Here is a 23,820-nt window from a genome sequence, read left to right as displayed (position 1 = left end):
TTAGGATCATTATCCACCTGCACTGTGAAGCGGCGTCCTATCAGTTTTGCAGCATTTGGCTGAATGTGAGCAGAGAGTATAGCCCTATACACCTCAGAATTCATCTTGCTACTTCTGTCAGCAGTCACATCATCAATAAACACCAGTGAGCCCATTCAATTGGCAGCCATACATGCCCATGCCATAACACTGCCTCCACCATGTTTCACACATGATGTGGTATACTTTGGATCATGAGCTGTTCCCTTCTTTCACCATACTTTTCTCTTCCCATCATTCTGGTACAAGTTAATCTTGGTTTCATCAGTCCAAAGAATTGTATTCTAGAACATGGGAGGCTTTTTTAGTTGTTTTCTCAGAGACTAATATGACTTTCCTGTTCTTGAATGTTACCAGTGGTTTGCACCTTGTTGTAAACCCTCTGTATTTACATTCATGAAGGCATCTCTTGATTGTAAATTTTGACAATGATACGCCTACCTTCTCCAGAGTATTCTGAGGTGTATAGGGCTATACTCTCTGCTCACATTCAGCCAAATGCTACAAAACTGATAGGACGCCGCTTCACAGTGCAGGTGAATAATGACCCTAAACATACTGCGAAAGCAACTCAAGACTTTTTGAAGGCAAAGAAATGGAATATTCTTCAATGGCCAAGTCAGTTGCCTGATCTCAACCCAATAGAGCATGCTTTTCACTTACTGAAGACAAGACTGAAGGCAGAAAGACCCACAAACAAGCAGCAACTGAAGGTGGCTGCAGTGAAGGCTTGGCAAAGCATCTCCAGGGAGGAAACTCAGTGGAAACTTGGTGATGTCCATGGGCTCCAGACTTCAGGCAGTGATTAACTGCAAAGGATTTTCATCCAAGTATTAAAATTATGGTTATATTTACAATTATGTCACTTTGTCCAAATACCTTTGAGCCCCTGAAAATGGAGGTACTTTGTTGAAAATGGCTGTAATTCCTAAATGGTAAATGCCATATTTTTGTGAAACCACTTAAAATAAAGCTGAAAGTCTACACTTTGATCACATCTTGATTGTTTTTTTTTTTCAAATCCATTGTGGTGGTGTATAAAGGCAAAATCACAAAAACTCTGTCATATATATATATATATATATATATATATATATATGTGTGTGTGTGTGTGTGTCAATTCAGAAAATATAGCCATCTGGCATAAAGGTGCTGTACCCCTACCGCTTTTGTTAGGCTTTCTACGGGTTTTAAGTATGCTTCTTTTTTCTTTAATGCAAAACATTATATTTTGTATGGTTCCATTGCAGAAGATGGCTCCTCTCTTTCTTACCTGAGAGCATTTAATAAGCCTTCCACACTGTTTGGGGGCTGATCTCTGAGAACTTTAATGCATCCTTTCATCTGTTCAGTGACACAAATAGTGCAGTGAGGTTAGAATGATATACTCACACTATGAAAGTGCACAGTGACAGGCTTGAGCTTGATTTATGGTTGATTTAAGGTGCTATATATAAAATTTTAAGATTGTTTTTGTTCTATAGGACAAGCATTATAGTTAAAAAGGGCTTGTCTAAATTCCAGCAGTATGGATCTCATACACTTCTCATTTGTCAATAAAATTCAAACACTTTTAAACTTCCTATAAAATCTTAACTATTAACCTAAACCATTCCGGCATCAGCATGCATGCAAGAAGAATCTTTTGTCAGCTAAAGTTTACTCACGTCTATTTTGGAGGATTTTGCGAAAGCACCAACAGGATGTACATAGTCATAGAGGATGATGACGCCCACCATGACGCGCAAACAGAACGACACAGTGGCCTCACTGCTGAAACGGCTACGGTACTCACTGCAAAGAGTCAGAGTGTCTATGAACACTGAGATTTCAAATCAAATGCCTTACATATTTTAGTTTATTTCAAATAAGGGAGGAAGAACAACTTACGGTGTCTCTAGCATGACTTTGCACACACTTGCCATGGTGCTCAACACATCTGTCGTGTTCTCAATAGGCAAGTTCTTGTTCTGTAGAAAAAAACAATGCCTTTCTATATCATTATGTACTTCCCATATCTTACTGACAGGGCAATTGGGTCTGTGTTGCTAATTTGAACTGGAAGACTGGCATTTCTTACCTCAGATACAAACTTTGTTGTGCTATCACTCAAAGTCTTCAGCATGGGTGTGGCATCTGCATAAAATAGAGATATTCTATTGGCTAGCTCGTTGTTGACCTCGTTTTCTCCTTCTGCCTGCAAAGAAAGACATATTTCTTCTTATATCTTTATATTTGCAGAAAAAGATGACAAGGTGAGAAAGAAAGAGGACAGAACCTGTGAATCTTAGAACAGCTGACCCCATTAAGTCCAAAATATTAACAGAACAATAGGTTTGAACTTAGGAAGCAATCAATCAAATTAGATTACATACACAGACAGTTTTACAGAAAGATGAATGAGATATTAACACAGGGTTTACCAGTGTGAATATCTCATGGATGCTAAACACTCCTGCTGCAAATGATAATAAAACACCTGCTTGTTATATTCAGATATTCCTGAAGCAACTGATTAAATCAGTTGTATTAGAATCTGGTATATTAGAACCAAACTCTGTAGGATGGTGCATCTCCAGGAGTAAGGCCTGGCTCCCCTGCTGATACATCATTCATAACACAGCACATTAAAATCATCTCAATTTTTAATGTGGTATGTTATTAATTATGTGAATGAGCTGAGGTAGTCAAAAGAGAGGCTGATAAAGTGGTGTGATGATTATGCACATGGTGCGATGGTCAGCCACTGATTGACCTGCGCCAGAACTGAAAACAGTTAATTTTTAAAATCTGATGTTTATTCCATACTTAATTACAGACTCACAGACAGTTTAATGTATTCTATCCATAGCTATTATTATTATATGTATATATTATTATTATTATTATTGTTATTATTATTATTATTATTATTATTGTTATTATTATTATTATTATTATATGTATATATATTATTATATATAACTAAAAAAAAGCTGAGTGGCAGCCAGAAATTTGTTTTGATTCTTTATGGTAATTTTGTTCAATTTCATGAATGACTGAATTCACAGCAGAATAAATTACATACACCTGCAAATTCTGGTAGGGCCAAACCTAAAAACATCTCCCAAATTTAACGCTAGTTTAGTACCCTCTAGACTTAGTGGCTTATGGCTAGTGGGCTGCGTTACTGTGCTAGGGCTCTAGGGAGCTGCCATGGCTGAGGGGTCACTGAGTTTAGCAGGGAGGAATGAGAGGGGATTACCAGCCCCACTCCTCTGGGATCAGCACGAGGAGTATCTCAGGGGTGAATATTAGGCAGATCTCAGTTCAGATTTTATGTCCCGAGAGAAATATGTCTCAAGGGAGAGGGTATATACAGTGGTTCAGGTGCACAAGTGTGTGTCCTCAATGCACTTCTCAATGCAAGCACCTCAAACTTATCTGACCTATGGAAGCGGCTGTTTCTCACTCTCAGTGGTCCCCAAAGGGGCATTTTGGAAGTGAGTGTGTGATGGATATGTGGTAAAGGCAGCACTTATACAGATACACATACAAAGTCAAACAGTGAGAATGGAATAGGAAGTATAGTAGAATAGGTAGAATAAAATGGAATTAGAGCACAATATAATATAATGTAGATGGGGAGCCTTAGCTTTCTATAGATACTTACTGGGACATTATTAATTCTCATACGGTTCAGAGTCCTCCTGTAGTAACTAAAGTCGTTCTGGATGGAAGGATTTGTCATCTGAGGGGGAAAATAAGACAAAATTTATTAATAATCATGTAAATGTAGTTGTGTGTGTGTGTTTATGTGTGTGTTTTAGTTGTGTGGCACTACTGCATCTACCTTTTGCACAGAGTCTTCTATGACAGGCCCATTTAACAAATGCAGAATAAACACAGATTAAGACAATTTGAAATGCAAAGCACAATGATAGGGTTAAACGGATTATGACTCCTTTGGATTGACAAAATGACCCTGTTTTTCTCAGCATTTGGCTCATTTTTCTCTATCTCTACCACACGATGGTTTCATGCATGCTGTATTAAGATCAGCTGAGATCAGTGTGAGGTGAAAGGTCAGAAAAAAGCATAATTTTAAATGGGTCGTTTCCTCAAATGGACAACGAGACTATGAGCTTTCAAAGAGATGTAACATTCCAAAGAATGGAGCAACTATGTAACCACAGTCTTTATCCTCTCCTGATAATGTCTCTGGATTAGCAAATCATATTTGTGCCCTCGACAAAACGGCACAGATGCTTTGGCTAACATGAGGTGTGAGCTCATTTGCATCACATATAAAAGATGTTATTCAATTCTGGCTAGCGTTTTTGCTCAGTATGTGTTTAAATGAGATGTGATTTTGTGTTATGCTAGCATTATGACAGGTTTGATGATTATGACATAGCACTGTACTTTGCTCAGTTTTGTCTGTTTCTAAATCCATATTCTGAATGAAATGGGAGATTGAGTAGCACATGCTACAGTTACAGCATCAAAGTGTGCCACGCCCCCATTAAATAGGAGAATGTCACATTTAAATGTACCTGTCCTTTTTTTTGTGAAAGTCAATAGAGAGTACTGTTTTTTCTGTGTTTTGGTTTGCCTACTGAACCTACTTGTCTGACAGGCAACAAGCAATAAAGCCAGACACATAATTTGCTTGTACCTGGCACCTGAGCTAGTGATTAATGTTTTAGGATTCAGGAAGCACAATATTAGGGTTGATGATTTGAGGGGCAGTAAAATCAGATGGCAATAAAGCATGTTCCATTAAAATATAAATGCAGCATACATAAGTAAAATAAATAAATAACTCCAATGGACTGGTGTCCCATCCAGGATGTATTCCTGCCTCTCGCTATGTGTTCCCAGGATAGACTCCTGAACCAGTTTGGAACATTACATGTATAGATTATGTTATAAATAGGTCTCTGTAGGAGCTGTTATCGGTTTTCAGGGATGTGGTCTGTTACTGTGTTGACTGTGCCGAGTTAGATGGTTTATTCTAGCCCTGTGTGCTGAATTACAGTGGCAGGCTAAATTAGGTCACAGTACCAAGCTGACGCACCAAGGAGGGCAAGGATGGATGGCACGCCACCTTCCACCCCCTTACCTGTCTGCTTTTAGCACCCCCATCTGGGAGAATCGTTAATTGGGCCATCTTATCCCACTGCCCCGGGGTGTTGTGTGTGTGTGTGCGCATGCGTGCGTGCAAGCATGCATGTGTGTGTTCTAGCACGGAGGGAGTGAGAGAGAGTGGGAGATGGCAAAGAAAATATCTTTGGGACAAACAAGGCTCAGGCTAGACAGAAGTGGATCTGATTGCTTGTGACATATGAGGTCAGCTTCTGTGGCCACATTAGCTAAAATACAAGGCAACCCTTTAAAGTTGTAGCAGTGTCTCAAACACAGACATGCAGCTCGAGTGGAGTGGATGGATGTGCATAAACTAACTGACGTGACATACAATACTGATAAAGGGCACAGGGAAATATACAGTAACTTAAAGTGATGGGGCTTTATTGAAGAAAGAGGCCTCTACTGTGCCACTGGAGCATGTTTTTCTCAGAACGTTTAAGGGCGTGAAAAAGACTGTAGGTGTTGCCAAAAATAATGGTGGCCACAATGTGACACGGGGAAAATAAATACCTCACTTGGCACTTTAATCCAACTGTAGATCCCTTGGGTATTGCGCAGGTGCACTACTACAAACAATCTTCTCATTAGCTAAGTGCTAATCGTAGTATCCTGCAATTACTGAGACACTGAAGCTTGTTAAGCTAATCAGCCTGGTCATTAAGCAGCATCTGAGGAAAAATCGTCCTCTATTGTGACCCAAGTGTTCAGAGCTTACATATCTAAGTAATGATTTGCCAAAAACATTCACTTTGCTAAGTAAGGAATAAAACACGAGGAAAATTATTTTCATAGGAAAATAATGAGTGGTGGGGTGGAGTGATGTGGCGCAAAGTGGAGTTACTGTTACCACCCCAAAGTCGAATATTTTCCAGTAACTGCAGGTCCTGAAGTGTCTTATTCCTCGTACACTATATCAATTTGCCAATGATTAATTTTTAATTTATTGGTGAAGGACACGCTATACACCATATTATTTTGTTATATTTAATGTTGCAGCATGCCTGTGAGACAAGTTAGTTCCTGTTGTCACAGCTACCGTCAGGTCCATAAGTATTTGGACAGTGACATATTTTCGTAATTTTGCCTCTGTACACCACCACAATGGATTTGAAATGAAGCAATCAAGATGTGACTGAAGTATAGACTTTCAACTTTAATTCAAGGGATTTAACAAAATATTACATTAACTGTTTAGGAATTACAGCCATTTTTTACATATTCCCTCCATTTTCACCAGGCCCAAAAGTAATTTTCGGCCTGTTTCCTCCTTATTTCACAACATTCTTAAAAAGAAGGAAAGCACTGGCCTGCTCAGCAACACCAAAAGGCCCAGAAGACCGTGGAAGACAACTACAGTGGATGATTGCAGAATTCCTTCCTTGGTGAAATAAAACCCCTTCACAACATCTAGCCAAGTCAAGAACATTCTCGAGGAGGTAGGCGTATCATTGTCAAAGTTTACAATCAATCGACGCTTTCATGAATGTGAATACAGAGAGTTTACTATTTACTATTTACTATTTAAGATACAAACCACTGGTAACACTCAAGAATGGAAAGCCCAGATCAGACTTTGCTAGAAAACCTCTAAAGAAAGTCTATCCAGTTCTGGAACAAGATCCTCTGGAGAGATGAAGCCAAGATTAACTTGTACCAGAATGATGGGAAGAGACGAGTATGGAGAAAGAAAGAATGGGCTCATGATCCAAAGCATACCACATCATCTGTCAAACATGGTGGAGGCAGTGTTATGGCATGGGCATGTATGAGTGCCAGTGGAATGGATGAATACTGAAGGATGAATTCTGAAGTGTACAGAGCTACACTTTCTGCTCAGATTCAGTCAAATGCTGCAAAACTAATAGGACGGTGCTTCACAGTACAGATGGATAATGACCGGAGAGCAACCCAAGAGCTTCTTAAGGCAGAGAAATGGAATGTTTTTAAATGGCCGAGTCAGTCACCTGACCTCAACCCAATTGAGCATGCGTTTCACTTACTGAAGATAAAACTGAAGGCAGCAACTGAAACAAGCAGCAACTGAAGGCATCTCAAGCGAGGAAACTCAGCATTTGGTGATGTCCATGGGTTCCAGACTGCAGGCAGTCACTGACTGCAAAGGATTTGCATCCAAGTATTAAAAATAACCATAATATTTATGATTAATTTGTCCAATTACTTCTGAGGCTGTGAAAATCGAGGGATTCCTAAATGGTTAATGCAATATATTTGTTAAACCACCTTGAATTAAACCTGAAAGTCTACACTTTAATAACATCTTGATAGCTTCATTCAAATCCGTTGTGGTGGTGTACAGGGGCAAAATTACAAAAACTGTGTCATTGTCCGAATACTTATGGACCCGAGTGTATAAACAGTCATTCCCTGACCAAGCTCTGTTTTTCAAGTTAATAAGATGCGATGCCACAGCCATCCACGTCTGGGAGCCAAGGGAGTAAAATCAAGACTCAAGAACTTATCGGTGATGTGGTGTAATACTGAATAAAAAACCATAAGGAGAAAGTTGTTACCCAATGAGTTTTATGTCTAAAAAAAAATTAGAAACAAAATTCTAAAGTTAAAATGAAAGTGCTCAGAGTAAAATTCTTTGCATGTGAATGTCACAGTCCTGAACACAGTAATTTATGAGCCAATCTTTATCATTTCTATAGATTACCACTGATTGCTATAATAAATCCTTGTAATTTAAAGCAGACTATGCAAAAAAAAAAAAGTCCCATAATTAGAAACAATTCCATAAATATTTAAATGTTTAACCATCCGAACCAACCCTAGCCACGCTTTCCATTATAAAATCTAAAATTATCATATAGGAATAGGTAAATAAGAATGCACAACAGACCGTGATAATAATAATAATACACGACATGAAGCAGAGGCCATTACCACCCTGAAGTTATATTATTTTCATATAAGAGCATGGTCTTTACAGTGCAATTTCACTTACACCACAGCAATTTGCCAAAAATGACAATGCTTAATTTATTGATGAATGACACATCACACTTATACTTTATATTAACAGTTTATAGTTATATTTAATGCTGCGGAATGTCCATAACAAGAGTTAGTTCCTGTTATCACTTACATTATAGCAGTTATAAACTGCTATAAACAGCCAGCACTGTTGTTCATCAGAGCTGCTGTTTTAGAAAATTAATCAACACCTTCTGACCAATCAGACTCGAGAAATCAACAGCACTGTGGTATAAATCATTACATTTCATCAGTCTGTGTGTGTAGTGTGTTTGAGGTGTGTGAACCACCTTCAGTTCGTCAAAGCGGAGTGTGAAATGCAGGATCTCAGCAAACTGCTTGGCAAGGGCCTGCTCGCGCTCCAGGTGCTGTGTGGCGTCACTGTACGTCTCATTGGTCAGGGCTCTTAACAGGCTGTGCAGTGCTGCTTCTGCAGGGTCAAAGGTCAACAAAGGACAAGGTTTACAGACACAGTCATATACAGTTTACATTTATATTTCCAAATGGGATGAAGTCTTAATGTCTTGATATATATCACATAAAATATGAAATACAATTCCTCACTGTGATATTAATCATAATAAATATACAGAAATGCATGAGCTTGTTTAGTAGAATCACTGCTTTTCTAAGTGTAGATTTCATAGTAACTATTTTATTATTACCAAATTTATCTAATATTTCTCATCGATGATTTAACTTATTTCCATATATTTTCACTAATGTAAAATTTGAAATTATATTACTGAATCTATCGTCTGGCACATGCTTCTTTCAGTATTTCAAGATTATTTCTTTTAAATATAGAGGCAGTGAGTGTGTGGATACCTTACATAAGCCTGACTTCATGAGATCTCGCGGTTCACTGTTACACTAGACGTCTAAAACCCTTAAGTGAGCAACACTTACAAGCTGAGCTTAACCTACATCTTCCGTTCTTACTGTCTCCCTTTATCCACAGTGTAAACACACAGTGGGCTTCAGTGCTTACATTTCACAACACAACTTAAATTATAGTTACGTTGTCAAAGACAGGCTGGCTGATTCTAGCTAACTTCAGCTGCATCTTTCATCCAAACTGGCACTGGAATAACATTAAATGAGGCATGAACTTTATGAACATAACTGTTTTGGGCTTTGGAAATTTAAACAAATCATGTAAAATGAGTCATATTATTTAAAAACAATTATGAGTTTAAGATCTACAGTTACCCATGGTAACTACACAGCTCCAAGAATCTGACACACAAAATGACAGTCAAAATAGATCTGAGACACAGAGAGCCTAGCGCATGGCACGGGGGGATGCTGGGGACAGAGAAGTGGGGGGATGTCACTTTATATCAGATCAGTTCGGCCCAGAGCATGCTGGGAGGCTGTAGTGAGGGGAAGAACAGAGTGAAGCAGCAAGTCAACTGAACATGGGGTACCTTAAAGCTGAGGCTAAATGTACTTTTTGAAGCAGCATGTGAGGAATGCATAAATTTTACGTAAAGCGACAGCATGATTATATATAATCACTGAGTTGAAAGAAAAACTGTTAATAAAATAATCAACTCTGACAGGTCAAGCCAGTTTGGACCTCAGTGTTTGGATCATCTGCCAATTTGCCACGAGACAATTAAAGGGGCTAGTGACCCGATTAGTGAAATTACCGACATAGCGGTAAGACTGACCTACTTTACTGGGTTACATAACACATGGAGGGTGAGGCTGTGGATTACATGGATTATAGGGTGAAGGGCAGGTTTCAATGGAAGACCCTGCCTGGAGTCTCGCCATGTTTCTTTTGCAATGACGCTAACACTAATGGTGTCCAAACAGTAGTAAAGGGTCAGGAGGCTTTACTCATGCTCATGGCTTTACTGCTCATGTTTATCTTTTTGTTTGGTCACTCACAAACTTACAGCCTCTAATCCATCACTTGGGACTGTATTTGAGATAAAGGAGTCTACATTTTCATCACGAAATACAAGAATGTACATTTTAAGGTATTTCTATTAAACAATGATTAAACAATATCTATGAAAGTCATAGTTATAACAGACTTATGAATGCCTTACAACATGATATGAACACCTTTAGGTAAATTGTTTCTGGTCAAATATCCTTTAGATTAGCAGCCTAAAATGGTGCTTTCTCATAGAGAATTGCTGCATTAGCTATGGCACACACAGCCTCTCCAGAGTCTCTCAGGTGTTTGTGTGAGCTTACACACATATGATCAGTATTTGCCAAAAGGTCCACAGTTGAACAGGCATGTTCAGAGCAAAAAATATCAACACAGATATAAAACACAAGAGAGAGGTGTGATAGTGTGATTCCTGACATCTATGACTCTTCTGCCCTTTTCAAAACTACAGCCTCTGCATTATATTGTAGCTGCTCTAAAACACTGACAGGGCCGTGCAAAGGAAAGCTTGGTTATGCAGCCACAGGTTTGACTGTGAGGAAACATGAGGAGTTACCTAATCTCTGAGAGAACTCATAGAACTTTTTGAGTTTGCCCACAAGGGGCAGGACCGCAGTCCAAGCCTGGTCCTGCAACGCCTCATCACTGGGGTTCTGGATTGCCTGAAGAAATAAATAAATAATAGAGATAATCAGAGTTTCCTTCATAACTAGGCCCTATAAACACACCAGTGTGAGGATAAAGGTTATCAGAAGCAGTGCGGAAGATGGTACATCAATATGGAAATGTACACGAGCTTTTTAAGACACATTATTTTATTCTAAATAATCTCATAACTCATAAATGTCAGTGGTGTTTTTGTCTTTGACATTTCTTTTAATTAAGCTTTGATAAACAGTGTGTGCATCTTGTTAACTATAATTAATGGTTTTCTAACAAAAAAAGAATGCAGTGTGAATTAAAAGAGAAAATAAAAGGGTGCATTCATTTCCATTCACCAGTAGCCATGGCAAAGCTGGCATACTCTGGCAACCGAGTTGGTATAGCAACAGTCACCGTGGTAACATGATCATCAGTCACATTGACACTCTTTCTGAATAACTCAAAGGCATGATCAATTGGCAACCTGAATAACACTACATGGGATGCCTGATCGTTTGGAGCTTTTCTAGTGCATGTGTGTGTCTATGCACTTCAAAAATAAATATAACAAAAACCCATGAAATTCAGTGACACTGCTGTTGTATTCATAAAGCCTAGATTTACTATCAGTGGACCTGCACAGTGGTATAGATGTGTGGTTAGGTTTCTATTCATATGTTTCACAAATATTTATATTTCTAGACAGAAAGGTGAATTAACATGCCTTGATCAACTACTGTTTTGAATATTTCTTATTCTTAAGCGAAGCAAACAGATTATGCCATTAAAAAGCACCAGCCAAACATTAAAAGGCTAAATCTGTCAAAAACCACACGTACGTTTTGACATACTTTTTACTGCATACTTGTAACAGTGTTTGCAACTATTTGAAAGTATGTGGTTTTGAACACAGCCATAAATAGACAAGAATAATCATTTAATACACCCACCCAACTAAAAATACTGAATTTTTTTAATCTTAGCCAACAGTAAACATTTTTTTTTTGCAACACCCATGAATATTTTCAATTTTCAAGCATTTGCTGTTCAGGCTTATTAATAAGCAAAAGCAAAATTCGAATGAGAAGTGGTGGATCTGTGTGTACCTCTCTTATCTCCTTCACAGCTCCGTTATAGGATTGAAGTTCATCGAGAACCGCTCGAGCATCCTTTAGGACCACATCCACTTGTTTCCATGTCTCTCGCTCTGCATCCGTGGGCTGTGCATCTAGAAAACAAAAGAAAAACATACTGACTATCAAGCATACTAGACCTGAAACCTTATGAGAAATTCAGGGTATGCTAAGGTATGACATTGTATTACATTCATTTTTTTCCAGATTTTATTTAAATGACTTGAATAGATGAAAGTTCATGTGTGGCCATCTTAGAATGACTCACACCAGATTGTGCCTTAAATCTGTATTAGTAACAGTTAGGAACAGTTAACATGCTCTGGATCTAGTATACAGGACAAACATATAAGAAGAAACATATATAATTATTTATCCAACAAGATGCATCGAGATTCCTAAGATGTCACAATATTATCCAAAGTAACAAAAACATACACGCCTTAATGTATGTTAAGATATAAAATAGTGAAGCTATCAAAATGCTATCAGAATAAAAGTTTACATCTGCCTTACTAAATACTGGCTTTACGAGCATTGGCTTATAACGTGATTTCCGACACTTACAACCCTACTAACTGCCTCCAATCCTCTGAACAGCTTTTGAATCCTCCTATCTGTAATATTTGCAGATTTAATTAGTAGTTACTCATTAATTAATAACTAATTAACAACTAATAATAACTAATTAATTTGTTAATTGATAACTGTCTGAATTATTTTGGGGGTAAATGTTGTACTCATCTGTACTTCTGCTGATGTCAAAAAAAAAAATGCTGCCAATATGTATGATGACTATGATGTATGATGAGTCTCTGCTTGTAATGTGACGTGCTGAAATGTGTGTTTGTGTAGCATCTAACAGTTTGGAAAGAGTATTGTGTGACATTAGAGCATTCTAAACTACACAAGAGGCCTATGAAAGGACTCTCAAATGGCTAAAAATACAGGAACACACCTCAATACATATACTTTTATTTCAGCATTATTAGCAACCGTTTTAGCATTCTAAATAAAGCATAGGACATTTTGTTCATTGTCTCATTCTTCTTGACAAATTGTGCAGTAACTGTGATAAAAAGCTTATGTTATACTTCATACATATGCTTCATGTCAGGAATGATGTGCATATACTAATCTATTAAGGGTGTAACAGTTCAGTGTATTGTATCATATCTTTCGATATGAGGCTTTCGATTCAATGTCATCGTATCTAACAGTACGTTCAATGGACTGCATAATAAAGTAGGCTATCTATCATGCAATACTGCTTATATTACATGAGGTGATTTTAAACATAAACATGCTTCTCCTAAGCATGCTGTCTTTCACAAGCCAATACGCTAGCATACTTGCATACTAGGTTATTAGCTCAAGAAAAACAGTAATGGCTTTCGTGAGCAGCAAGCAGGAGCTGGAAGATTCCCCACAAGTCTTTGAGGTTTGGTGTTTGGCAGCACTTCAGCTTTCTCGGAAGACACTGACAGCGGGTGAGCAGTGGACTGAAATGTTACAGTGTGCCAAATCTGCCAAATATATCTACAACACACCATGCTAACACTGCAAACACGTCTGACATCACCTTTCTGGTTCGTCTTTAATACTAGAGGAAAACATGCACGCACTCACACAAACACACACAAACACACACACACACACACACACACACACAAGCACAACAAACTCTCTGCTGCAGACTTTCCTTGCTGACTGACTCTGGGCTAAAGAAGTCACTGCGGCGTTCATGAAGTTCACATTTGGGTTGGGTTCATATTTGGTAGTGGAGAACGTAGTCCTGTGCTTCAGCCATGGCACCCAGAGTCACACCAGTGAAAGCTAATCATGTTTAATTCTGTTCCATTCTAACGCACAGCTCTTGTTCCATGCTGCTGAGAGTCTGAACTGGATCACTTTTATAACGTTGAATGTTTTACTCAATTGAATTTGTATTCAGTGTATCATTACACCCCTATAATCTATTCATGTAACCAAGTGACTGATGTTCCATAATTATGGCAGGCTGAGTAAGAGCATTTGATGTTCTTGCTCAGATTAGACTGAAACGACAGGTACCAGCTTCCCAGTGCTGTTATCGTACGTTCCTGGAGGACCACAGCAGTGAACAGTTGTGCACTTTCCCACTGTAACACAGCTGATGCACCTCATGGAGGATTTGTTAATTAGCAGATGAATCAGAGACTTGCGCACTAAACACTGCAGTGCTGCGACCCAGCAGGAAACACATGTGCTCTAATCAGACCTCCGCAGATGAGCTTGTTCTCATTTATGGAGCAGTAAAGCAAACTGTGGAATTTTAAACACTGGAAACTTCAGGCACTCATCTAAGGAGCAATCTCAACCACGACTTTGAACTTCAGTGGGCTTTAAATACAGAAACATTTTTTTAAAACCTCAAGCCTTTCACTAAGCACGTTTATGTAGTTGATGCTAAATTTATGTATGGGTGCATATGGCAGTAAGCACCCAGCCGAGGGACTGTGACATTCTATTCTTTAATTTAAGGGTGAATATAATATTTGTTTGTTGTTTATTCAGGGAATTGTTCTTGATTGCAGCTTATTCTGACTCCAGACATTATATATTGATTAGATCACAGTAAAGGACTGTTTCAACATTTTTTTAAAGTCTACCCCCTGCATCTGTAGCATATTTACAATTACGAGAAACAAGACCAGAGAAAGAGAAAAAAAAACCTGTAAAGCTGGAAACTCATTTCAAATAGATGTATAAGGGCAGTTGTTGGGGCACTCGATATGTGATACGAGTATTAAGCCTTAAATCTGTATAATAAGGGTTGGGACTGCTTTTTCCTGAAGGAACAATTTATGGTTATACATAGCTATGTGGGTCTGATTGCACACAAACACTTCAGTTTTTGTATAAAGGTATATGAAGACTACTAAAACTTTCTCTCATGTCTGTCTTCTCCTCAGACATTGTAGACTGTAACGTCATCATTTGATGTATTATATAATTGCATATTTAAAGGGTATTCAGAGATGATAAATACCCAATAGCCCAAAAGTTACGTCAATATTTATGCGAGGAAAGTTACACATATTCAGTGTCACGTTAGGCACGTCCATTTTCTGTCAAATGTAACACAATGTAAAATAAAAGCAAGACATAATTTAAAAATGAAAAATAAAAAGATCATATGAAGGTATATGAATAAAAAGACGGCAAACACTGAAATAAACATCTAATAGGATTCCAGCTTACTGGTAAAATATTGTTACATGAATAGTCTTTGATGTAATTATCACTTCCGAACAGCACATCTTATTATATTGCTCTTTTATTTTGTATCATGTGCTGACAGTTACATGCGCACAACTTAACGTAGCCACGAGACACTCAATTAGGATAATGAAACTGTAACGAGTGCATGGGATGTAGGCTGTTTTGTGAACTTCACCCGGTGTATGTAACACATGAGTAACTTCTGAATAGTCTGCAGGTATATCTGAGGTCTGAAAACTAATTTTGGTATTAAATACTCACTCATCACTGGGTTTTATATAAGTGCTCCTGAAATCATATGGTGTATCTGTGCCAGAGCGCCATGCTACTCCAGGCAAGCAACACCGCTGCCGGCCCCTATGAAGATTACCGTATAAGCCTGTAGGCTATGTACACCATGTCCACTGTCTGTATGCATGATGCATGAAACAAAAACAAACCGAATCTAAACATGTTAAATGCAATAATTGATGTAAAAAACAGTGAAGGTCCCTGTGCCAGATGCCATGAGGAGAACAGAACAGACTACTGAATACTGCACGATGAAGAGCGCAGTTCAGGAAAAAAAGAGTAAAGTGTTTTATCATGAAGCATTTAGAATTATTTTCTTAGGTATATTCTAAGTGCACATGTTGACATGTTTGAATTAGGTGACATTCCAGGGGGAAAAGAGATGTTTCACACTGAAATGCAGATAGCTAGCTAGCAACATTTGCTTTGGGGGCATCAATGGAAAATTTCACCAAATAGATTAGGTCTGTCACTGCTCATTACTTCAGCTCTGAATACTGTCTGAAATGTTTATTGATGGAATGCAATCATCTGTTTCTCAGTACAGGAAACCATATCAAGTTCACTGTTTGTGGTAATCGCACGTACAGTACAGGTATGGTGGATCAGCATTAGACTGAAAATGCTTGAATTTTCTTTTAAACATGCTTGAGGTACATGAATAAGCACAGAATCTCACTTTCAAAATCGAGGAAGAAGTTGGGCTCTTCATCAAGGTCTGTACACGTCAAAACTTTTAGGAGGTTCCCCATGACAGGTACCTAAGGAGAAAAAGAGAGAAGATTGTCAGTTTGAACTGAAGGTATGTATAATATTTGTATGCAGGAGACAGACTATGAAAAGAGGCATGATGAGAATCAGACTGACAAGTGGACCGAGGCATATTATGACCTCTTGAGTCTCCCATCCAAAATGTGGCGCCTTTTTTGCTTTGTCGTTTTCTCTCTCACCAAGTGGTGCCAGGACCCAGATGTGCCACTCTGCCACCTTCCCCCTCTTTGCCCCTCTCCAGACAGGCTGTGTGGTTTTCCTGCCCGAGAACACCCTACCAGATGTCATCACCAACCGCAAGCCTTGCCACACACACACCCACACAGTGCATGTGAGTTACGGGAATCCCTGTGCTTCGGTGCCTCGTGCCAACCGTGCGTGTCTGCTTACAGCTTAAACTCAGCTCCCTGTAGAGGGGCCCCAAGCACTCAGTGTCAAAATTTTAGGAAATAAAAACAGAATGTGCTGTCTTCACAGAAAGCAGTGCTCTAAATAGCTTTAGTTCTGTAGCCGCCTGGGAAAAGCGCACAGGGTTAAGAGCGTTGTGGTTAAAACCTAATTCAGGGTCACATGAGAAGCCACCATGTCTTTCCTTTTGAAAGCGACAAATTCATCATGATGAACCACATTACGTTACTCTGGCCACACAGACATCCAGAAACTATAATGCAAAATACAGCCTGACTCTTACCTGAGTGTCCTGACCCTACGTACACATTAGAAAGCGACAAAATGACAGGCGGCCATTCATTTGTACGTGTGTCATGCTGTGATTTCAGCGACAGCGGCAAACAACAAAGTGACTGCGCAACAAACCAACATTTGAATTAAGATTATCTCAATTTTATGCAAATTAGCTATGACTAAAAATCATCAGATACGAACAATAGGCACGAATGATTCTATAGACCAATCCATTGGTGTGTGTGGTCCAACATTTCTTCAGGTCCTTCACTCACAAATTTTAGTTCATACCTGCAATTAATTCATTTACTAAAAATAGTAGAATTCTTTAAATAGAACCTGTGGTTTCATCTTATCTTGTCATATGTTACCTCTCATTAAATATGTATAGGGACATTACTAAGAAAAATAAAACTCAGAAGGAAGTAGCAGATGCTGTGTTGGTGCCTCTGGTGAGTGTATGTAGCTAGTACAGTAACTTTGCTTTGCTAATCTGCCACTGAAGCTATAACACAAGAGACTTGTCGCTTGCTAGTGTGAACACAGGGTGAACCATACAAAGTCAATTTAGAAACGTACAGTGGGGGTACAACATACAATTTAGGTACAGTGGGGATTGAAGCCAAAGCCTTCAGAGGTTACTTCTGAAAATCAGCATCAACCAATATACACCAAAAAGTTGCATGATTTTTTTGGGTGAAAAAAATAAAAACATACACTGTTATAGGTGTAAGAATGAAAAAGTACATTAGGTTACAAAACACATATTTGCAGCTGTAAATTGAATGTGAGTGTGTCCTGCAACAATCCGTAACATGAGGTAAAATCAACACATGCTAATATAATCACCTCAAGCCTTACATGAACAAATGCATACGTAGTATAGCCAGACTGAGATTGTGAGGCTTCATCTGGAACCCGACCAATACCAAGCATTTACGAAGTTCAAACCCAGTGTTAGCTACAGATTCAAGGCCAGGAATTTGAAATATTTTACAGTTGGGGGATTTTGTCGGTTGATTCTTAGAAAGCGTGCACCTGGGAGAGAACATTTTCCCAGGCTACCTTCTCCTCTGATGGGTGGTAAAACCTGTGGCCTGCTGAAAACAAGTTGATGCAGACCTCTGGAAATTCTCACACACATCCCACACTTTATCAATGACAGATCACAGAGAATTTGCCTTCCCCCATGTGTGAGGCCAGTAAGAGAGAAAAAAAACACAGGTGGTGAATAACCTCTGTAACTTAGGTATGTAGAAGAGAAAAAGATAGCATCAGAGACAGGAAGACAGAGACAGAGAGAGAGAGAGAGATTGATGACACTCAGCACTCATGAACTGTTCATTTTCCCACACTAATAGTGAGGGTGTTACATAATCTTCAGGATGAGCATCTCAGAGATTCTCTCCAAAACTATAAATAAGTTGTTTTTATTACTTTCCCCCAATTTTTTCCCTATTTTAGTAATGGCCAATTCCCACCCATCGAGCAGCTCTCCCTATCACATGACAGCTACCAACCAGGGAGGGTGAAAGCCATCACATGCTTCCTCCGAGGCACGTGAAGCCAGCTGACCACATCTTTTCAAACTGCTGCTCATGCAATGTCAGGGGACGGCGAAAAACACTTGGAGGAAAGTGCTATCTGCCCAATTCCACATGCATGAGCTCACAGACACCCATGATTGGCTAGTGTTGCTGTGAATGATAGAGGAGAGAGAGTATGCCACCCCTCCCTCCCTGAGAGCATGGCCAGTTTTGCTCTCTTGGGCTCCCGGCCACAGATGGCTGTGGCTTCATCAGGATTCGAACTCGCAATTCCACTCGGGAGTCCAAAACCGTAAATAAGTTAAGATGCATTTCATAGTTTAACACATATACAGTGGGGTCCAAAAGTCTGAGACCACTAGTGAAAATGCTTGTATTATGCATGCTTTTCTAATTTAATACAGCAATTTTCATTACAAATTATATTACTGACAACAACTTGAGTGAAAAGTAGAATCTTTGAAATATTTACATGAATTTCAGAGTTTCTTTAATGACAGTGTGCACTCAAGCTGGCATGGACTCCAAGTTTGGGCAAAAACTTATGAAACATTTTAGCACAAATCCATCGGACTGTCGTCTGAACACACACTTCAACAGAAGAGATTAGGCATATGAGGATATGAGGATAATCTGTACAAAGTAGTTTACACATATGCTTACATTTGAATAGGGACCTAGAAATAGTACAGAATCTTTAATATTAAATATTCGAGATATTGGAGATTTACTTTCTTTGTTTTAAATATTTCAAAATTCTAAAGAATTCTACAAATTATTTTGTATATTTGCAATTGAAAAAAAAAAAAAAAAAAAACAGATTTTCAATGTGGTCTTGGACTTTTGGACCCCACTGTATGTAATACTCTGTTGATGCACCCAGATATATTGACGAGCACCCAAGCATAATTTGCCCCATTAAAAAATTCCATATTATTTATTAATGTGTTATGATAAACCAAATATTTTGTTTCCAATTTATCTGTGACAGACACAGTTTCTTGTTGCTAATGATGTGGTGGTACCTTGAGCTCTCTTCACCCACCTCAGACAATTTACCAATTACTAAGGAGTCAAGGGCACCTGGGAGATTAAGAAAACATACGTACTAATAAATATACAGTTTTTCTACTTATTTTTCTTTTATACTCTTGCATGAGAGCTATGATTTCTTGTTGAAATCTGTGTATATTTAGAATTTCACCTCGACTATATCAGGGTTGGGGGGCTTGCTAGGCTAGTAAAACAAATTGATCTCTACTCTGCATTCAGTGTGCTATATTAAACTTATTAAAATACTATATCAGAGGGAATGCATACTTATTTGAAACAGATCTCTAATTGAAGTATTCTGGATCAGTCATATGTCTAGTAATTTTATTGAACACTGTAGGTTTAATGAATTTTTTTGAAGTTGGAACATTTAAAACAGACTTATAAACTGATAAGAATGGTAAATGAAGATATAATAATGGCATTAATTATGAAGTTAAAAAAAGTTCATATTAATTTTATGTTAAAATACAAATAAATACAGAGGATGATGATGAAGGGCATTGTCAGTTGCAGGAGTCCAACTGATAGGTGAGTTCAAGAGAGCTGTGAGAGACAGAGAGTGAGAACTGACAGTGTAAGGGTGAGGCAGCATACCCCATTACAGTCAAGCTCATGAAGGTGATGACACACACACACACACACACACACACACACAGATTCCCACTCAGGTATATATCAGATATGTGGGAAACAATACAATGCGATTGTACAATATGTGCTGACTATTCTGAGATAAAATCCTCCAAATGTATTACTATATAATTAAATGAGATGGCCAGTGAGACCCGATAAAGTCACAGTCTCATGAATGTCACGTCCTGTGTTATCATCATGTGCAGCACTTCTGATGCAATCTTTTGTGTTTCGTAAAACAGGCTCACGTTCCACTCCATTTACTCAGGGAGACAATTGTTAAAAAAAAAAAGTTTATGGTATTCAGGTGCTAAAGATGACTGCAGACTTTTGCAGTCATTCATGGTGAAAGTCACACTTGCCTGGTAGTAGCATTCTATGTGCTTCATGTGATGTCACTACCCAAAAGATGTCTTATCAAAAGTGTGGATTCAAGTCATGAACATGACAATAAAAGACTTGGAACTTGATTCTGACTCTTGACTGGATATGGCATTGGCCTATGATGTGAAAAGACTTGAGATACCTCCACACAGCTGAAATGCACTGGTGTTCAAACAAAGAAAGACACAGTGGACTGAAAATATGGATCATCAAAAATTGGTTACATCCAATGCCTTCTGTACATGCACTACATCTTTTGTATTGTTGTGTCTGTTACAGTCATATACAATGGAATGAAGAGTATATCTGGAAAACTAATAAACATGCATTCGTTATTTCCATAAACGTAACATACAATAGTTAGTTCACCTGTGTAATTTTAAAATGGCATTAAATTCACTGCAGAACATTTATGACTTTTTTAAATTCAAAGGTTAAGCCCTGCGACTTGGCTTTATTTGGAACTGCTCTTGCCATGGGTTGTGGTAGCACAAGACTACTGTAGGACAAAAAGCTGTTGTGAGCCTCTTGAAAAAACATTTTGTAACATGGGTAATGAGCACTTTTCCTGCTCTGCGCACACACATTTAGACAGAATTTAAGGTTCTGTCCCAAACCATACAATGCACACTAAATAGTATGCCTAAATACTAATGACATTAGTGGTGTAGTGGCATACCATTTCGTGCACTAGTATGTTGCTTTTTTAGACACAGCACAAGCACTCACAACTCACAAAAGCGCTATGAGAATAAAATAACTTTACTGTGCACATCAGTGTAGCTGTCACAGTGACTGAGTATCAGATGAAAGAGCAAAGCTTGTCTTTTAGCTACCGTCTGTCTGATCAACCACAGTGCCCATGCATCGCTGACCTTCTGCGGTGTCACTGCACACATAGTAGTGCTACTGGGTAGTGTTAGCATAGTAAATCCTCACCAAACGATAAAAAGAAACAGATCGGGGGAGAAGAGGGTTCTAGTCACTACACAACACAGATAAACTGGATTGCTATCATTCACTAACTGTCCACCAAATTAAAGAACAAATATATGCCTTAAGTGTTCGGCAAAAGCTAAAACTCCATCATTCCTTACAGGTTACACTCTCATACTCTCTCATCCTTCCTCTCCTGACTGTCTCCGGCTCTTGCCATTCACCTGATGTGTGGCTGATGTTGGACCATGATGACGGATGACACATCTGAGCAGTCGTATAATGTACGTATACAAAGTTCCTGCCAATTCCAACCTGACACACCTGACACAGCGCTGACTCAGCACTTTACTATTACAGGATTGTGAGGGCAGCTGACAGCAGCTCAGGATCATCAGACTGTAAAGCGTTTTCTCCCTTGACTCAGTAATGATTCCTTAACTATTTAACTATGTGCACTGAAATGAGTTTAAAAAGACACTAGCCCTGTTGTGCATTATCAGTAACAAATCTACAAGTATACAACTGTAACTGGGAGAACTGACATTGGGAGAAATTGTGGAGAGAGAAAAAAGAGCAGGGACGGCAGGTGGGACAGATTATTTCAAATAGTGTGTGTGTGTGTGTGTGTGTGTGTCTGGGAACAATTTAGACATCATTAGAGAAGACGGCTCCCAATAAACCAAATTAGTGGGTGAAAATTCAATTTTAACAGGGCAGAGGGGCAGAGCAAACATTAGTACACCCTTTAATGTGCTCCATCCTCACTTTAGGGATCTAAATATGCATTTAGCTCAACCCTCTGTGCTCAGTTCCTCAGCTGGTGAACTCCTGCTGTAATTAAACATCTTGTGTGTTCTAGAAGAATCCTAAGTCTCAGACAGCCAGAGGAAGAAACCATGAAAAAGAAAGAGAGTCAGGAATAGCCCATTAAAAAAGGCATATTATCCATCACTCTCGTGCCTCGGGTTAGAAGCGATGTAGGCCATACGTATTACTGTCTTGACTGTGTCTAATACTCGTGATTCTGTGTCTAATACTTATGGCCGCAGTAATGATGAATGATTATGATGATTATGATGAATAATCCCACATGCTATTTTTGTCTAATGTAAATCTATTACAACAGCTTTCTGGCTAAATGACCCTTGTGTCACTTGAAAAACATTAAATATATAATGTGTCTAATTTCAATTAAATATACTAAGTGCCTGTACCTCAAATGGTATTCAATACATCATACAGTCGGATCCATAAGTATTTGGACAGTGACACAATTTTTGTATTTCTGCTTCTGTACACCACCGCAGTCAAGATGTGATGGAAGTGTAGACAACTTTAATTCAAGGGGTTTAACAAAAATACTGCATTAACTATTTAGGAATTACAGCCTTTTTTTCCACAGTCCATCCATTTTCAGTTCTAGCACACCATGTTTATACTCTATGCAGTCAGCATGTATAGTATATAGGAAGTCATCGGAGGATTTGAAAAAAAATTACTGCACATGGCATCCTGCCAGAAGACCAGTTACAGATGACAGATTTTACATGTGGCCTGAGAATGCAAAATCTATCTAAGTATCAGCCAAATACAAATTTAAAACTTTAAAGTTTACGGTACAGTTACAGTACTGCCTCTTTGTGATTTTCTTTGCTTAGGAAGACTACATGATTTTCACCATCAATGATTTAATGATACAAGATGCACACAGTGCAGAGCGACAGCTAATCTGTGTTCTGCTTGTGGCAGCATAAAATTATAGGCTCATTAATATTCAAATGCATGCATGTGTGTGTGTTTTTCTTCAGCCATGTCTAGAGCATCAAAACACTCACAGACATAAAAGGACACATACTATGTAATTCTGGGCTACAATGACACACCCATGACTGAATCTTTCACTGTTGAGAGACAGCTCACAGAAGACCAGGGACTAAGTGAGGCTTCCCTCATGCCAGGTGAAGACAGGAGGAAAGAGAATTGTCAAAAAATCTGGTTAAGGGTATATGCCTTTACCAATCAGAAAATGTACTCCTATCAGTAGGTTTAAGAATGGGAGCCAAGTCCAAAAAAACTCTATCGAATGTGCTACAAACTATTAATGACATGACATGCATTTTCCTTGCTTGTAAAGATGTACTGTAATTGATTGATGATTCAGAGTTTATAAAAATATACTGGATAGATCATGAGGTTATACTGTTTTAATCACAGCTTTAATTTATACTCAAATATAATGCAAACAACACAGTACTGTGTGATTAAGGAAATACAGATGTGATCATCCGGCTGCTTCGTTTATTTGATCTTGAAAATGACACAATGCAAACTATGGACTGTAAATATACATAAACACACATTTCAGTTATAAAGAGCTTTTGCTTTTAGGTTGATTACC

General features: G+C 38.5%; 1 protein-coding gene across 4 annotated transcripts in view; it reads right to left on the bottom strand.

The window, feature by feature from the left end:
- The window catches only part of fam49bb (family with sequence similarity 49 member Bb), a 65,932-nt gene that overhangs the window by 3,384 nt on the left and 38,728 nt on the right, over positions 1 to 23,820 (bottom strand). For 3 of the 4 annotated variants that reach the window (XM_026937973.3, XM_053228082.1, XM_053228081.1), the window contains 9 exons: positions 16,088 to 16,169; positions 11,827 to 11,948; positions 10,635 to 10,740; positions 8,457 to 8,596; positions 3,692 to 3,769; positions 2,120 to 2,236; positions 1,930 to 2,009; positions 1,707 to 1,833; positions 1,313 to 1,383 (listed from right to left, as the gene is read on the bottom strand). In XM_026937973.3, the coding sequence (XP_026793774.2) occupies positions 1,313 to 1,383; positions 1,707 to 1,833; positions 1,930 to 2,009; positions 2,120 to 2,236; positions 3,692 to 3,769; positions 8,457 to 8,596; positions 10,635 to 10,740; positions 11,827 to 11,948; positions 16,088 to 16,160 (914 nt within the window). In that variant the 5' untranslated portion in view covers positions 16,161 to 16,169. Of the gene's footprint in view, positions 1 to 1,312; positions 1,384 to 1,706; positions 1,834 to 1,929; positions 2,010 to 2,119; positions 2,237 to 3,691; positions 3,770 to 8,456; positions 8,597 to 10,634; positions 10,741 to 11,826; positions 11,949 to 16,087; positions 16,170 to 16,275; positions 16,587 to 23,820 lie in introns of all 4 variants that reach the window. The other variant, XM_053228080.1, reaches the window with a different exon arrangement.

This window comes from Pangasianodon hypophthalmus, chromosome 22, assembly GCF_027358585.1.
Source record: "Pangasianodon hypophthalmus isolate fPanHyp1 chromosome 22, fPanHyp1.pri, whole genome shotgun sequence".
Classification (NCBI taxonomy): Eukaryota; Metazoa; Chordata; class Actinopteri; order Siluriformes; family Pangasiidae; genus Pangasianodon; species Pangasianodon hypophthalmus.
Note: the sequence above shows the minus strand (reverse complement) of the source record. Positions and strands in the feature narration are given on the sequence as shown.